The sequence below is a fragment of the Piliocolobus tephrosceles genome, chromosome 14, assembly GCF_002776525.5.
Source record: "Piliocolobus tephrosceles isolate RC106 chromosome 14, ASM277652v3, whole genome shotgun sequence".
NCBI lineage: Eukaryota > Metazoa > Chordata > Mammalia > Primates > Cercopithecidae > Piliocolobus > Piliocolobus tephrosceles.
Genome location: NC_045447.1, coordinates 6,126,301 through 6,143,815, shown reverse-complemented (window position 1 = coordinate 6,143,815; position 17,515 = coordinate 6,126,301). Strand labels below are relative to the sequence as shown.

The window sequence follows — 17,515 nt, the reverse complement described above, 5'->3', positions numbered from 1 at the left end:
GCCGCGCCGCTGGCTGCCAAGGGCGTCACCTGTGCCGTGTGCGTGGCATGTTAATGTCAGGCTTCTAACAATCCTGTTCTTGACGTATGTCTCTCCTCTCCTTAGGGAGTTGTCATTCTGTTGATCGTTCAAGGAAACATTTGTACTGGGTGAGCTGAGACTCCTGTGTCAGGAGAGGACTTAGGAGGTTAGCAGCGTATCTGAAAATGTTAGCACTGAAAGGACCCTGAGGGCCACCAGCACAAACTCCTCCCCTGACGGACGAAGATCCTGAAGCCCAGAAATGGAGTCAGGGACTCAGCTACAGTCCCAAAGCTTTCAGTGGACAGAACTGGGGCAAGAAATTCTGAGAAGTGTGGGAGGGGAAGGGTCAAGGCACTGGCCGTGGGGTCACAGGCGTGTGTTTGGATCCTGGTGTAGGACTTGGATAAAGTTGTTTCACCTTTCAGAGCCTCAGTTTCCCTATCTGTAAGGTAGGGACAAGGAAGAGCCCCCTCCTTCCAGGTCTGGCACATGTTCTGTTTTGTGGGGTGCGAGTCGGGGTTTGGAAGAGAGAGGTGGTGCTTTTGGCTTCACGGTGGATGGGTGATGTAAGCTGACCTCAGAGAATGAGTTCATTTGAATAGCAGTTCAGGGGTATGTCCCTCTGTTTGACATGAAAATATATTTTCTTTGCCTTCTAATGTCGCCCCAGTTCACTGTCTTATGAATTCATAGCCAAAGGTGGCCTTTTCCCCTTTGAGGTGGGGTGAGAACTCCCTGTTGCTAGGGGCCCAAAGGCTGTTCTAGGTAAGGAGAGGTCTTTCTGCTTAGGCTGGGGACACTTTCCAGGGTCAAGGGTTCACCTGCTCCTGGCAGGGTGATCACATGCAGGGCTCCTACACCCTTCTGAGCACTCTGCAGTCATGATTACATTCTTATCTTCTCACGACAACCCTGAGAAGTGGTGCTGTTGTGCCCATTGTACAGATGGAAAAATTGAGGTGAGAAGGCGTATCCAAGGATATAAGTGGCAGCACAGGGACTCTCAACCTCGGCTGTCAGGTTCTGAGGCCAGGCTCATAAATGTCAGGCTTACTGCAAATGTGGCCAAAGACCATCATATAGGCCACTAGAGGACCATCCTGGGGCAATCTCAGCGTCCCCAGGTGACCATACCACACATGCTTGGCTCAGGGCCCCATAGGCCTCAAGGTGATCTCCAAAAGCAGTAAAAGGAGCTGGGGTCACCAGAGCTACAGAGAGGGGTCCTGGAGGAGCCTCTGAGCAGGGCAGGGAGTGGGCCAGATAACCACAGAACTGCATCGTGCAGCCAAGTTGGACTCCAGAACCAGCAGGACCAAGAAGAGAGAAAGTTGGGCCCAGAACTTTTCTTTTCCCGGATTCAAAAGAAAAATCTCCTGGGAGTCCTTCTGAATATGAAAAGCCATGTCCCTCCAACTCCCAGGTGATGCAAAAAGCAAAGCATGTGGCTAAGTGACCCCGGCCGCTTCTCCCTCCCAGCCTGCACGTCTGTGTTTACTCCACCAGTAAAAAAAAAAATGAACCCAGTGAAAAAGGAGTGAAGGGTAGGGATGGGAGGCAGAAGAGCCTATGAGGAATCCCCAGGGGGGACAACTCACCAGGACCCCCAGAAAGAGGAGGAGTCCCACCCACAGAAATGGGGGCAGCTTGGGTTAAGTGTGGACATCCTAGAGGTCGTGGGCAATGGCCAGCCAAGTCCACGGAGCGAGAGACCAGTGGCAGCTGGAGCTGTCTCCATCCATTAGGTCGAGCATCATGAAACGAGAAATCCATGCTGGTTCCCAAGATCAAGAGTTGACTATGTGAGCAATGGTACCTGCCACCTTCTAGGGAGCTCTGATCCCAAGGCCTTCCTTTGAATAGAAAAGATTGACCAAGAGCGTGGTAGGAGGAGGAAGAGAGAGGGACCCTGTCTCACCGTGTCTTACAGCCTGGACTGCCGGAAAGCACAGACGTGGGGATGTTTGGGGAAATATCACTGTTTCCTTTTTGCAGGATTCAGAACAAGGGTCAGGGCCAAGGCCATAGGACTCAGAATTCCATGCTTTGATGGACCAAGAGTTTGTATGCCAATGGTGACAACTTAATGAGGAAATGGTTGCACACAAGCCAGCGTGTGTGAATGTGCACGTGAGATCGGACGGAAGCAGCCAGGGAACACCTTTCTGTTGATCAGGGTCATCGTTCAGATTTTTCAGCTGCCTTTCGTTACAAAGATTGCTGCGCTCGGCTTGCCTACAGCGGTCATTCATCTGTGCAGGACTTTGCATGGTTGCAAGTGGGTGCTTTTGAGGTGGGGCCTACATGGGCCTCTTTTTGAATGATGACAATGATGAGGGGAGTGGGGCTGCGGTGCTCTGAAGGCCACTGCCATGAGCTCCCCAGGGCAGTGGGAGGCAGAAGGCTGAGGTGCAGAGCAGATCGTTCTATAACTGGGTCAATTACTTAGTGACCAGCACATGTCTGAGAGGAAGGCCACATCTGCTTTGCTGTCCTGGAGGCCCAGATCACCTGCCCGGTAAGGAAGAAAGATGTTTTCCTCTAGGTGAGGAGTCACTGGTGGGAGAGGGAGGCAGCCTCCTCCCGCTGATAATACGTTTTCCCTTCTGATTGCAGCCTTTCCTCAGCTCCTGCTCTCCTTGCTGATGCAAACCTCTTCCCAATCACCTCCACACACCCCTGCTGCCCAGAACGGGAGCCTGTGAGAAGCTTGCACACCTGGCGAGAGGATCAGGTGGACCCAGGAGAAAGATTCCGTGGCTCGGCCAGCTGCGGCTCCTTCCACAGCTTCTCCAGCTCCCCACATTGGGAGTTGAGAGAAACTGTCCCAAAAGCAGGAGGGGAATGGGCGGGGTGAGGATGGAAATTCAGATTCAGATCCAAGAGCAGATTCTGAATTGCTTATGTGTGAAAAGAGACACTGTGGCTGGGAGGAGAGCTGCGGCTGGTGTTCCCATTTATTTTCCAGGCTTGATGACCAGGTGACACTGGATAGTCTAACCCCATTGCTCTTTTGACACGGAGCAGTGTTTCCCTGGACTCCCCATGTTCCCATGGAACAGAGAGTCTTGGCCAGAGGACAGACTTGGCCAATGATGACTAATCAGAGCTGACATTTCTTGAGCACCTACTACCTGTAGCAATTCCTACACATTTTCTCAGTGAATCCGTCCAACAATCCCAGGAAGCAGGTGCCGTGACTATCCCCACTTGACAGATGAGGTAACTGAGGCCCAGAGAGGTGGGAGTGGAGATCTGGATTCCCACCAAGCCTGGGGATTGCTCTTGGCACTCCTAGTTTGAGCTTTCCTTGTCTTCTATCCTGAGAGGCAGGACTTGCCTCCACCACTGACTTTGTGTTGTGTAGTGTTTTTGGCAACACCGCCAGGCCAGCACGCTCACACTGTGCCTGCATGCATGTGTGTGTGCATATGCATACTTATACCCACTCACACTTCCTCAGACTGCACCGCCTCCCTGGTTTGGCCTGTGTCTGGCACATAGTAGGTGCTTAGACAACCTATGTGAGGTGCACAGGCAGCCTGGTCCATGTGACATGAATAATCCCACTAGACTTGCTGCACCCCAGAGGCAGGACCCAGTGGAACTGTCACCATGGGCATCCCCAGGGCTGGGGGATGCTGGCACACAGTAGGTACTCAGTGGGTAGCCCACAATTGCCCAGAAGATGCCCCCTGAGCTTGAAGCTGGCAGGGCTGGGCAGTTACCCACTCTCACTGAGAAAGGGGTGCCAATGCTCCTTTGCATCCTGTCTCCTGAGCCTGAGGAGTCCTCAGAGACTCCGGAATTCATGGCAGTGAGCAGTAATGGGCCCTGCCTCTGGGGCTTCCAGACGAGAGACCGGCTGCCTGTGATCCCTGGCTCTCTGCTGCTCCATGGAGGGTAGAAGGGGCGGGCTTCCTTCTCACAGCAGAGACCCCTCCCCGGGGAGCTGAGCAGCTTTGCCTGGAGGAGCCTGGACTCTTCTGGGCTGAGCTTTGCTGCTTTCCTCTCCCTGTCATGCTGCTGGAACTCGGGAAAGAGACATTTCCATGGGAACTCACGGATTGGTGGGATCCCAGCCAGGCTCCTGGTGGAAGAAACTTTGCAGAGAAAGGCACGGTGGCTCAGTAGCATTTCCACCCAGTCCACAGGGGCTGTTCTCACTGCCCAGGGCTCACATGCCATGAGCCCTGGAGAAGGCACCAAGTCACTCCCAGCTCCCAGTCCCTGTATCTCCTTTTTTTTTTTTTTTTTTTTTTGGCTCTGTCACCCAGGCTAGAGTGCAGTAGTGCAATTTGATCTCAGCTCACTGCAACCTCCACCTCCCAGGTTCAAGTGATTTTCATGCCTCAGCCTCCCAAGTAGCTGGGACTACAGGCACGCACCACCACGCCTGGCTAATTTTTGTATTTTTAGTAGAGACAGGGTTTCACCATGTTAGCCAGGCTGGTCGCAAGCTCCTGACATCAAGCGATCCGCCCACATCAGCCTCCCAAAGTGCTGGGATTACAGGTGTGAGCCACCGTGCCCAGCTAGTCCCTGTGTCTTTTGCTGGCAGGTGGAGACTGCAATGCCGGTTCCCTCCCAGGTCTGTTGGGAAGAAACAATCATGGAATGATAAGCTTAGGACCGAGACCATATATCAGTGAGCCCAACCATGAGGCCTGGATTCAAATAGGAGCCCCGCCCTCCCAGAATAACCCAGGACACATCCTTCAACCTTGGGATTCTCGTCTGAAGAATGGCCAGGATAAGAGTCTCTTTCACAGAGTGGTGGTGGTTAAAGCAGAAATTGGAGATCATCAGTAAACTGCTGTGCTTCGTGCCTGAGTGTGTAATACCAGAGCCACCTTGTGTTAAGCACTTTCTAGAAGTCAACTTGATTTCAAGCATTAGTTCACTAAATCCTTAGACCAAGCTGAGGTATCAGAGAACATTCTAACCTCCATTTTCCAGATGAAACAACTGAGGCTTGGCAAGGTGAGTCACAGAGTCAGGAATGGGACCCCATTGAAATCTGGACTCTGAAGCCCCAGATTTCACCTGTGACTGTATTAGGTGCTCATTTAAGATCTGGAAGGACCAACAAGGTTCAGCCACCATCCCATTTCACAGCTGAGAAAACTGAGACCCAGAGCAGGGAAGAGACCAGTCGAGTCACAGAGCTGCTGGTGCTGGAACCAGGCCTAAGGTTCCACAATTGCTGCTCAACATTTATCGAGCACTTACTGTGTGCTAGGTTCGAAATTGCTTTCTGTCCATCATTGTATTTGATCTTTACCATAACTCTAGGAAGATGGAGACTATTATAATCCCATTTTTCATTTGGGTAAAGTGAGGCAGAGAAGGAAGTAGCTTACTCAAGGTCGCACAGCTAATTAGCGGGAGAGGCACAACTCATACCCAGGGAGTCAGGCTCTAGGGCCCTCATCCAAGCCACTCTATGGCACTGCCTCCCAGCCAGGGCAGGCTGGCCTTGCCCGGCAGCCTGGGGCCTAGGCTGACTTGCCTGCCAAGGGGGTGGGATCTGCATGACTCCTGCGGTATGGCTGCCACTGGGCAAGGCAGGGTGCTACGGAGCTGCAGTACTCAGGGAGACGGGCACGGAGCTAGGACTGGCAAGCTCAGTGTGCTCGAAGGCCATTAGCCCCCTGCCTCTCCGAAGAGAAGTTTATCCAACAAAATGCAGGCAAGCAAAGAACACGTTCCGCTTTATGTGTCTCTTGTCGTAGGCAGTACACATCTTGGGAGATGTGTGGATGAAAGGCGCCATATAAAATGCAATCAATTATGAATCACCATTACTGAATTAATCACATGTATGATTAATACAGTAATAATAATTAATGGGAGTATGGTCTAGAGATTAGAGCTGAGGACTGACAGGGAGGGGTCAGAGTGCTTCTAGCAGCCTCTGCCCCTGCCTGGAGGTGTCACCTTGGGGAAGGCCGCAGGTTCCCCCTTCCCCTACCTTGGCAGTAGAAGGGGCCCCAAGGATGTCTTGAATACCCCTAGATGGTCCTGGGCACAGGATCTTACCACTTCCTTACCAGCTGCATCTCAACTGCTCAAGGTCAAGGGGACAAAGAGTTTCTCAAAGAATCAAAATCTTGGCCTGGCATAAGTGAACAGAGTGAGCGAGGAGACGGTGAGAAGGGGGTGTCCTTCTCCCCCTTGGTAGGGGTGTCCTTTGAGCTTGCACTTGACTTAAATCAGCAATGTGAGCTCATTTTTTCTGTCTGTCTGTCTGTCTGTCTGCATCAGGACTTGTCTTCTCTTGGAAGTCCCCAGAGGGCCCGGACCTCATCTGTTACCTCTCATTACAAAGCTAGTAGATTATTTTTGCTTGTGACTTTATAATTTCCTGTTACTCATCTATACCATGCATATTTCCTCATTGTAAAGGAGTCAAGCAACCCAGAACGGATATCTATAATAAAGCCCATTGGTCCCCCCCTCATCTCCCCTGTTCATACTTTGGTGTATATCTTCATTGTCCACATATATAATGGATGTGTCCATATATATAGTGGACTTGTATACAATCATGTGTATATAATCATATATATGTATGGTTATATACAAATCCTTTTAAAAAATATAGATGGAATAAAATGAAATGCATTGTTCTGCAGATGCTTTTTGATAGCAAATTCCGCATACACAATTCAAATTAAAACTGTGCATTGGAGCCAAAATCCCACCAGTGAAGAGGATGATTAGGCTGCTGGTGAGAGGGGAGCCAGCGGTTATTTTCGGGGAGATTCATTAACACTTTCCTGCCCCTGGTGCTCAGCTTCTTTTCATTGCTGGAAAAAGGTCATTTTTCAGAAGCCACCTTAATGAAGTTTAAAAATGAACGTCCCTCAACCACCTGGTCCCCACATGGCTGAAATCCTATTTGTTCCCTATCTTGGAAAATAAGTGCTTTATGGTTCACTTGAAAGGAACATCGTCTCCGGAAGGCTGCTGTGGAGTGCAGTCAACTCAGGATCATAGCAGAGGGACCACCCTCCTGGGCAAATCCCCTCATCGTGCAGATGGGGAAACTGAAGCCAAGAGCAGGGAAGGGATCTCCCCCAGCCACACACAGCGTGGTAAGTACTGAGCCAAGAAAAGCCCATTATCCCAACTCTCAGTGCAGTGCTCCTTCCATTATCCTGGGGTCTGGAAATGAGGAGACCAGAAGACAGGTTCTGGCATAGGTCCCCGAAAAAACACTGTTGGCATCAGCTTGTTGCAGAGGCAGGGAGTATTGGGAGGGTGGGGGCTGGCAGAGAGGCACGTTAAAAATTGTTTCTAGTGGCACATATCTTTGCATACGGGTCACTGAAACCCTCCTGGCAGTGCCAGGGAGGAGGCACCCCTGGTCCCTCTGCTGTGATTAGATGAACTACACATAAGAAGCGGCCCCTCCATCTCTTTGGCTGTTCCTGACAGCATCCAGTCCACAGTGATGATGGAGGAGCAGGGCGGTTCCCAGGGATTGATGACCCTGCCCTGGGGTGACAGCAGGCTGAGGGCTGACCCTGGTCATCACTCACCCTGTGCAGGAGCCCCACACCCTGCCCTTCACTGCTGCCTGCAGGCTGAGTGCTTAAAACTCACACCACTAAGATCTGTTCTCTTCTCCCAAGGAGCTTCCTCCTGCATAGAACAGGTAACTGGGGGCTGGCCCACGTCTGCCTTCCTGAGCTGCTTGGTGGGATAGGCCCATCTCCAGTGGTAGGCATCTGAGAGCATGTGCAGGTAGAGGCACACAATGGCCCTGTTTTGACCCCTCTTTGAAAAAAGGATTTACCATTCATATCTCACATACGGGGAAACTGAGCCCCAAAGCAATCTGGGCCGTGTTCCAAGTTAATCAGCCAGCCAGGCCAGTGACAGAGCATCACCCAGGAACCCAAGAGCCCTGCCTCCCCGGCCAGAGTCCTTAGCTATGTGACCTTCGGCAAGTTACTTAACATCTCTAACTTGAGGCTTTGCTACTAGCAGTGAAGTCACTGGGCTTTGGCGAAGATTCAGTGAATAATGCACACAAACTGGTTTGCACGGAGTCTGGCATAAAACAGGTGTTCAATAAATATATTATTATTATTACAGCAGATGACAATCTTTAATTCTGCATCCTCTGCCTGTTATGTCACAATATTCTAAATATTATTCAGCAGTATAACTCCCTCTCCAGTTTTCAGGGCAGCTGAGAACAGGGAAGGGTTAAGGTGGAGGTGAAGGGTGGCAGCAGGGCCGGGCACTGAGGTGCCATGTCTTGCTCCATTCCCAACACCCTCTATGACCTTGGGCTGGTCTCTCTCTCTCTGCCTCTCTCTGTGTCTGTCCTCAGGCCCTTTGTTCCTGATGCATCCAAATAATAGTGCTGGCTGCTCAAGGCTGCAGTGAGCCCACCCCAGGAGGCCAGGAGTGTCCGAAAACCACATGTGCTTCTGGAAGATGTGGAAACTCTCCCAGAAGCCCTAGGAGGCAGCCTGGCAGGAAACCACCCGGGGGTCGCAGAGTACAGGGCTGCGCGATGTGATGTTGCCAACTCGGTGGCCTCTGCCCTGGGTTGCTGCTACGGGAGCCCTCCCACTCCCGCCTCCCATGCTTGCAGGGGAGGGAGGCAGAGAACCCCTTAGCCAGGCCCCTCCTGCCCCCCTACTCTGCACTCTCTGCAGAGCTGGCTTGGCTTCGTCAAAAGCAGGGCCCATCAGGGTGGAGGCGGCGATGTGTCAGCTGGTATTCAGGCTCTGGTTGTGTGCTCAGATCGCTCCCCCTCCCCATCTCCCCAAATCCACCCACCCACCCCGGTACCCACTGCTTTGGGCCTTCTGGGTGGCAGCACTTCACAGGGAGAGATCGAGGAGCAGCCCTGAGCCCCTGGCTGTGGGGGGTGGGGGAACTGACTCACTTGGCCCCCCTCCCTCGTGCCGATGGGGCAGTCCCCACACCCATGGGTGCTGGCACCCCAGCAGGCCCCCGGGTTTTGGAAAAGGAAGCTGCAGCCCGGCTGCGCCTGACCGGAGCCGGCTGAGGATGCGCTCTGGGCGCAGGGACCCGCTGGCCCCCGGGCCGGGAGGCGATGTTTAGGCAGCGACCCCCCAGAGGCTGCCGGGGCCACCCTGGCCGCGGGCCCGCGGGGACGCCCCTGCTCGCCGCGCCCCTCCCCGGGCCGTGGCGCGTCCCCCGAGCCGCGCAGTATTTCCTTCCTGCACCTTTAAGAAGACCGTTGCTCCGTGGTGGGATGGTGTGTTAAAGCCACACAGAGGAAGTTACGCAGCCCGGATCAGACCGAGAGATAAAAGCCCCGATGGTGATCGTGAGTGATGGCAAGAGGATTTAGCCTCGGCATTAACTTGGAGCGGAGTGCAGGGGGGCAGTGAAGCGCCCGCCATCTGGCCCGCGCCGCGCCGGGGGGATGCCCCGGCTCCCCGACAAGCCGCCGCGAAGCCCACCCGGGCCGGGGGCTGCCCGGCGCCGGAGCGCAGGTCCTCCCCGGGCCGCCCAGGGGGGCCAAAAAGTTTGCACTTGTTAGCGGCGACCTCCCGCTCCGCCCCGGCGGGCGATGCGGGCGGCGCGGGCGGCCCCCTCCCCCGGCCCGCGTCTCCGGGACGGCTGCGGGCGGCCCCCCCGGCGGCCGGAGGGCTCCCCGGCCCCGATCTGACGGCGGCGGCGGCGGCGGCCACAGCCGCGGGAGCGGCGCGGGGAAGGAGCAGCCGCTCGCAGCCCTCGGCCCGCGCCCCCACCCAGCGCCAGCCCGAGGGGGGAGGCGCAGCGCCGGAGGGTGGCGGTCCTCGGCCCTCCCGGGTCTCCGCGCCGGGAAGCCGCTCCGAGCCGGGGTAAGGCGGGCGGGGAGAGCCCGGGAGGCGGGCGGGGGAGAGGCTGCAGCTTGGCCAGGCTGGTTTCATTTTTAAAGGGCTTCGGTGACCATGCAGGCTTGCCGGGGCCCGGGAGCCACTTACAGCGGCCCGGCAAAGGCTCGGATGCAAAAGTTGTTTGGTGGCGGCTGCTACGAGCTGAGGACTGGAGTCGCCCCAGAGGGGTGTGTGAGGGTGCGTTCTTAGCAGCATCTTAAAGGGGTAGCTTGTCTTTCTGGCCGGCTTCCCCCGGGTCCTTTCCTTCGTGTGTGTGTGTGTGTGTGTGTGTGTCTATGTGTGTCGGGGAGGGATGTTGCAAGGATGCTCGGATGTGTCTCGGAAAAGGAAATTAACCCTGCTCCCGCGCCTCTCCCCCACCCCAATTTCACCGCCACCGCTTAGAACCACCCCCATCCCGTGCCCTCCCATCTCTCTGCAAACTGGGAGCCTGTGAGTTGCCCAGAGAAACTCCCGGCCAGCCCGGCCGGGGCTGGAAACTTCTCCTCGCGCCGGGAGGGGGTCGGGAGGTGAGGGTGCGCAGGCACCGGCTTGGGGCCGGCGTGGAGTCGAACCTGGAACTGAGCGACGCGCAGGTTGGGGGAGCAGAGGCGGCGGGAAGGAGGGAAGAGAGGACCGCGGGCTCTCAGGGTCCGCCCGCACTGGAGTAAGTTGGCCGTCTGGGCGGGGGGCGGCGGCAGCCGGGTCGCCGCAGGCTGCAGCGCCGGGGCAAAGGATCCAACTAGTTCCTGGGAGCCCTGCTCGGTGTCTTTTAATTAAGTGAGGCAGTGCCGAAAACGGGGGCACCTCAGTCCGGGCCGGGCCTTTATTACAGGCTTAATTATTAATTGCTCCCGTGGCTTGCACTCAACTTTGGGAAGACAAAAAGCAGCTGCGGGGCTGCCGGGTTGTCGGTGTCCCAGGCTCGCAGCCAGCCGGAAGCACTGCCTCAACCCCGGCCCCGGCCCCCGGCCTCGACCCCGCCCGCCGGGACCCACCCGAGACCCGCTGCTTGCGCCCCGCCTCCCGCGCCCAACTTTCTAGGGCTCCCGCGGGCGGGGACCCAGGGGCCGGATAAAGGGCCCGCTCCGGAGCAGGGGACACCGGGGCCGCCGGAATTAGGACGCCCGCCGAGGCTGCGGTGAGCGCAGGGCGCCCGCTGGACCCCGCCCGGGGCGGAGGACGGGAAGGTGACCCCGCCGGCCAAGCTCCCTTTCCCTCCCGGCAACCCCCACCCTCCCTCGAAGACAGATTTCACCCCCCTCCGCCGCCCCTGCTGAGGAGGGAGAGGGAACCCCGGGGTGGGCTGAGTCCCCTCCAGTCCCAGGAGCCCCCAGCGCCCTCCCTCCGGTGCCCCCAGGGGCCCCGCGCCAGCCGCGGCAAGTTTCCCACACGGCGAGGGAGCAGCCGGCAACTCCAAGAGGAACCTGCTGGCGAGCCCAGCCAGCTCGGGAGGCGCTAATTCAATAAGACAGAGAAATCTGAGTTCAGAAATCCTGATAAAATCTAATTTTCGGGTTTTAATACCCTGGCTATCAGCCCCCCCTCGGTTCCTGAGGACTCTTAAAAGAAAATAAAGCACATTGATTCTATTTGTTTCTGGGAGCTGCAGTTTCTTAATAATATCAGGTGAAGATAAATTTTCCACGGAGAAAACGATCCTCCGGGATGCAGCCTTTTACTCTGAAAATTTCCCTGCCGACTCCTCACTCTGCGCTTCTCCTCGTTATCCGGGGACTCCTGTGTCTCTTCCCCCCTTCTCTTTTTCCTTTTTGGCAGAACCGCCTGTAATATTCGTGTGCTGAGCTCAGAATTCCCCCTTGCGATGCCAGCAACGCCCAATTGATTGACTAGTTGTAAACACATTTTTCCCCTGGCAGATTTTGTTGTTGTTAGGGTTTTATTTATTTATTTATTTATTTTCCAGGGAATGCATGGCATTTAAACCAACAGGGCTGCAATTAATAGATTTGCGAGTTGCGCCGCGCGCGCCGCTCGCCCCAGCCTCCCGGCCTCCGGGCCTCGCTGCCTCCCCGCGCCCGGCGGCGTCCAGCGCCCTGCAAGCCCCGAGCAGCCGCGGGTCCTGCAGCTGAAGGAAGGAGGCAGCTGCGCCCTCCTTACAAGCCGCAGCCCAGCGTCCTGGTTGTCCCAGCAGCCAGGAGCTCCCTACCTGTTAGTGAACAGTTGGGAGTCGACTGCTGGAAGAATTAATTAGGAACGTGCTGTGCTCTGGGCAGCGCGAGCTCGGGTAGTGGCATCCAAACCTTTGCCGGCCGCGCTATTTTATTTTTACTACATTTTCTCAGGTTGCAAAAATAGACACCGGGCACGTTCTTTCTGAGAGTTTTCTAGCAAGGAGCGCCTTCGAGGCCGGGCAGGCTCTATAACAGGTTCCTCTTTAAACAGCCAGAGGTGAGACGGGGAAAATGGTCCTGGCTGGGTTCTCATTCATCTCCATCAGCAGCCCTTCACCCAGAGAGAGGGGCAGGGGTCGCCCTAACGCAGATGAATGAGTCCCATGCCTGGAGCCCTGGGGCCCTGGCTGGGGGCTGCTCTGAGCCTGAGGTGCTCAGGGCAGCAAGTGTCCGTCACTTCGGTTTGTCATTTTTGGCAGGAGCGTTTTTCTGTCTGGGTGGAGAACGGAGTTTCATGGAAGCACAGTTAACTCTTCAGGGGCCTTGCATGTACAGAAGGTGAAGAGGATGTCAGGGGAGAGCCAGGCTCAGACTGGACATTTGGGGAGGTTTGGGAAGTCAAATGCAATCATCAGAGGCATAGTAACCAGAATAATTAATCATGCAGGCACTTCTGCTGTAACTCCTTGCCGTAACCTTTGCCCTGTTGGCCAGTATTTTTGGCCAGAATCCCATGCTGGCTGGACTTGGATTCTCCGGGTGACATATCCAGTGTCTGGAACACACCACAGTACTGCAGTCATGTTATTTCCCGATGTAACGTTCATGTAACTGGTATCTATTTTGATATGATATAACAGTTATATCTATTTTGATTTTAAATAATTAACAGAAGCTTAAAATAGCACAGCAATAATCATAATAGTAACCCGTTTATAGACATACCCTCTAAGAATGATTTGCAAAATGCCGGCCTTGATCAGAAAAATCGGAACTCACAAAACATTGTCACCTCTTTGGCAGTCTTCAGTATCCCTAGTTTCTTACAGTTAAAAAAAAATTAAATTTGCCATTTCAGATTGTGCCTATGATTGGGGAGCTGTTTCTCAGTGCCTGGCTCTTCATGGTTGGCCAGCACGTGGAGCACTCTGTTTATTTGTATATATACGTATGGGCCCATCTGCACCCATAGTTACATTCTCATCTTTGCCTTTAACAACTCTGACATTCTGACTTGACAGTCACGGTATTTTAAAGCAACCATTAAATCTTGGCTCCTGGGGATGCTTTCGAAAGTCTCTGACCCCCAAACAGGGGCACTTCTGCTGAACTAACACTCCCATAAATGAGAGAAAAAATGCATCATCTTTTAAATAACATGCCCGATCTCCAAATGTGCAACTCTGATATTAATAAAAATAACCCAGTTTTCTCGGGAGACTTTGCTAATGCAACCTCATTTTTTGCACATTTTGCCGGAGAGCTTTTGTTCTTATACGTCTCTATTCTCCCCCTCTTTAATTTGTTGCAGGTGTTGTTGCTAATGAGCTCTCTCTCTCCTCCCCTCTTACAATGAAAGACAAGCCAGACCCCAGGTACCTGGATGGATTGAGAGCTGAGATCTCAGAAACTTCATAATAAGTTGCCGATGGCTACCAGCCAAGGTCAGCTGGGCCCCATTAGTGCCGGCCCCCACCAAAGCAGAGCCAAATAGCCTTCTCCCCGGTTAGCACCTCAGTAGCTTTTTAGTCTAGTCCAGTCACACAGCTGTTGCCACCTTAAGCTCATATGAAAGAAATCTCTTTTATTGGTCTGAGAACCCAAGTCCAGTCCCAAAGAGGGAACATGTTTCCAGCTAACATGTCCACCTCCTGATTTTATTTTATCTTTACAATGCAGGCTGGAGGGTTGTTTTGCAGTTGTGTTGAGCACGTCACCCATTAAGAGCCCTTTAAAGACCTGGATTGATTGGAAGGACAAAAATTAAAAGCAATCTGATCCGGCCTCATGCAGGATCCCTGCGGATTTTCTCCTTATCCCATTTCCATCCACTGTCACAATTTGAGAGTCTGCCTGATTTGATCAGATTCACCTCCAAGGGGAGGTGTGATGACAAGGTTAGGAGGACGTGAAGTTGTGGGCAACTTTCTGATCTGTCCATCAGCAGTCTGAGAAACGCTGGCTCTGAATTTTCCATATCGGCCTTTTGGAAACAACAAGTTCCTCGCTGTTTGCAAAGCTTCAGTGCTTGGGTCCCTGGGACACCCGGCCACCCTCGCCTGGTAGATGTGGCATTTCCATGCTGAGGCCACAAGTCCCGCCTGACCCCGTCGCTGCCTCTCCAGGGCTTCTCTGGGCCGCGCCCCTGCGGACTGCACAGCCATGCTGCACCTGCTGGCGCTCTTCCTGCACTGCCTCCCTCTGGCCTCTGGGGACTATGACATCTGCAAATCCTGGGTGACCACAGATGAGGGCCCCACCTGGGAGTTCTACGCCTGCCAGCCCAAGGTGATGCGCTTGAAGGACTACGTCAAGGTGAAGGTGGAACCCTCAGGCATCACGTGCGGAGACCCCCCTGAGAGGTTCTGCTCCCATGTAAGTCCACTTACTGCTCTTTTGCTTGTCCAGGCCAAGTGGGAGGAGGTCTGGAGTAGATCCTTGGGGTGGATGAGCAGAGCCGGGGGACCGAGATGCAAGGCTGACTTTCCTGCCTCTTGACCAGGTCTGGGACCAGACCTGGACCAGGTCTTTGTCCCACCTTGAAAATGTGTCAAAACAGAGGCCACCCTGAGGACACTGGGGTCATGTGACATTGTTCTCTGGGGAAGGGGCATTCTCGGCCAGCTGGCCACTAGATTAGTTCCCTCAGGAAGCCCATAGTATTCGGCTCCCCAGCCTTGAGGGTAAGCCCCACCTCCTGTGTAGGAAGTCAGCATTCTGGGCGAGTGAGCGAGATGCTACCTGCAACATGATACCCCTCTGTTCATCCTTTCTGCGGTGCAACCTCTTAGCCCACTCAATCCGATCCAGCAGACTGTACCATGAAGCTAGAGCATGCCAAGCACTGAGCTGGCCCTTTGCATGGGGAGGTTTGACGGAGGCTCAGAGGGGATTCACGAAGGAGGAAGTTGGGGGTCAGGCCGGGACAGATCGTGCAGCTGGGTCCCCTTTCAGTTCCATTCCTACATGCAATGACGATAGCCCCTGGGTAAGTCTGGGGAAGGCAGACATTCAGGCGTTGTCCCTTGCCTCCCTAGTTAGAGAAGGAGGAGTCCTAGGGGCACGGAGTACTTCAGTACTCAAGTAATGTTAACAGCAACAACAACAGCAGAGATGGTTGCATGTGAGCTGCCTGAGTGTGTGGGCTGAGCCTCATGCCATTGCCAGGAATCCTCCCTTCAGCTAGCCAGGTGGATTCTGTGTTGTATAAAGAAGGAGCGTCAGGGGAGGGCTCTGACCCAGTGACGTCTGTGGGCTTCTGTTCCGTCATCTGCAAAATGGGCACACTAAGAGCACACACTCCTAGGGTCATTGTGAGGAGTTTGTGGTTTAACTAATGTAGGTAAAGGGTTCGGAATAGGACCTGGCACAGAGTAAGCGCATGCAGATGTTAGCCATTGTCATTCCGGTCATACAGGTGGGGTAACTGAGGCAGTCCAGGGGTGGTGGGTGAAGGCATCTGGCCAAGGTCACACTCCAGGAGGTGGCGAAGTTGTGATTCCAGCTTTAGAGTGGCTCCAGTGTCTCTGAGCTAAGCTGCTTCCCGCTGGGCAGTGCTTTGGAGGCCGTCCCTGAAGGCAGGGCAGAGCCGGGTAGGGCAGCCAGGCTGCAGGAACTCACAGGAGGGGGTCGATGCCATCCCCCAGGCAGCTTGTGCCTCTGCATGTCCTTGGAGGAGCCTCCAGGTCTCCCAGCTTATGGTGGGGCTGACCCAGTGCCCCCACCTCGGAGTCCTGAGGACTCAATCTCATGGGCCGGCTTTGCTCACATCACAGGGCAGTCAGCCCGAGAAGGTAGCTTCTTACTTGGGCTTGTCAGTGGCGATGAGGCTGTCGTTGTGGGTGGTGGCTGGGCCAGGGCCAGCTGGGGAGAGAGGCAGGGAGGGAGGGAAGGAGAAGGCGGCACGAAGCCAGGAGCTGGGGCTGGATAGTCTGTGGTCATAACTGCCCTGGGGACCGCAGGGCCAAGCAAGGGGGCTGGGCTCTGGAAGCCAGGAAGAAGGCCAGGATGGGGGCTGGTGCTCAGTCCACATCTCAGAGCCGGTGGGAGGGTTCTCCACACACTGTCGGGCACAGTCAACCTCTGTCTCGTGTTAGAGTCTTGACTGTATTTTTTCTCTTAAATATTAATCACTGCCTCAATGTGATTGGGGGAGCAGTTAAATCATAATTCCAGGACCAGCTTCGTGTCGAGGGCTTGAGGTGGGGAGATGACGCTCAGAGGCGAGTCTGAGGCCCTCTCCTGGCCAAAGCGGGCTAGGATGTCATTGGCCCTGGACCTCTGCCCCGCCCCCACCCTCAGACAGAGAGCCCAGCACAGTGGGTAGCTGCCCTGGGGAGGGGGTCACCCCTCCCAGTCCCAATGCCGGCAGAGCCTCATCCCAGGCAGCCATCCTCGAGCCCTGGGGTCTGGAAGAGTGCGCTCTCCCATCCCCACCCCCTGCTCCTCTCATGGGCAGACAGGTGGGGAAGGCAGGGGAGAAAGAATAGTCCCTCCACAATCTACCACATGGGCGAGTCCTCAGTGTCTCGCCACCTGTTTGATAGACTTAAATATTTCATCATGGGCTGCCATCCGGCTCTGCTTTGATTACAAATGTGCGTCCGATGAGGATGGGGAGGCCGCCGTGGCAGGCTGCCGGCTTTTGGAGGGCTGGCTTTGGAGGGGTGGCTTTTGGAGGGGTGGCTTTTGGAGGGGTGGTTTTTGAAGGGGTGGCTTTTGGAGGGGTGGCTTTGGAGGAGTGGTTTTTGGAGGGGATGGTTACTTCCAGACAGATCCGGGTTCAAACCCGGATGTCACAGTTTATTGTGGCTTCCCTGGGAGGGTCCGGGCAGGTCTCATTTAATCATCTCTGGGATGCTCTGAAGTGGGTCCTATTCTAATCTCATCTTAGGGATTAGAAAGTGTTGCCTCAATCCTGCCAAGGTCACTTTGTTGAGAAGGCAGGCTGGGAACTGCCTGTGGCCAAGGCCCATGCCCACCCACCAGGCAGCACAGCCTCCCCTCTCTCAACTTCTGACCTCTCTGAGTTCCACTGTCTTCCTCTGCCCAGTAGAAGCCATAATGTAGGAGTGTCACGGTGCTGGTGGGACAGCGCAGCCCGGCCATGCTGCCGTGGTACACACGGACACATAGTAGGTATTCAATGTGCAATACTAGTCACTGGCTTATTACTGTTGTGATTATGGCCTCGGTGACTTTCCTGGCTTCTCTACTTCCCCGGAGTCCTTTGCCTCTCCCCAGCCTTGGGGACGCCACGCCTTGTATTTCTACTCTCTGGCA

At 54.8% G+C, this 17,515-nt stretch overlaps 1 protein-coding gene across 4 annotated transcripts in view; it reads left to right on the top strand.

The window, feature by feature from the left end:
• Positions 1-9,321: 9,321 nt before the first annotated feature.
• Positions 9,322-17,515, top strand: part of NTNG2 (netrin G2) — a 68,467-nt gene continuing 60,273 nt past the window's right edge. For 2 of the 4 annotated variants that reach the window (XM_026457159.2, XM_026457156.2), the window contains exons 1-3: positions 9,322-9,863; positions 13,545-13,677; positions 13,913-14,608. In XM_026457159.2, coding sequence (XP_026312944.1) covers positions 14,396-14,608 — 213 coding nt within the window. In that variant the 5' untranslated portion in view covers positions 9,322-9,863; positions 13,545-13,677; positions 13,913-14,395. The remainder of the gene's footprint in view (positions 9,864-13,544; positions 13,678-13,912; positions 14,609-17,515) is intronic. The other 2 variants (XM_026457158.2, XM_026457157.2) reach the window with 2 other exon arrangements.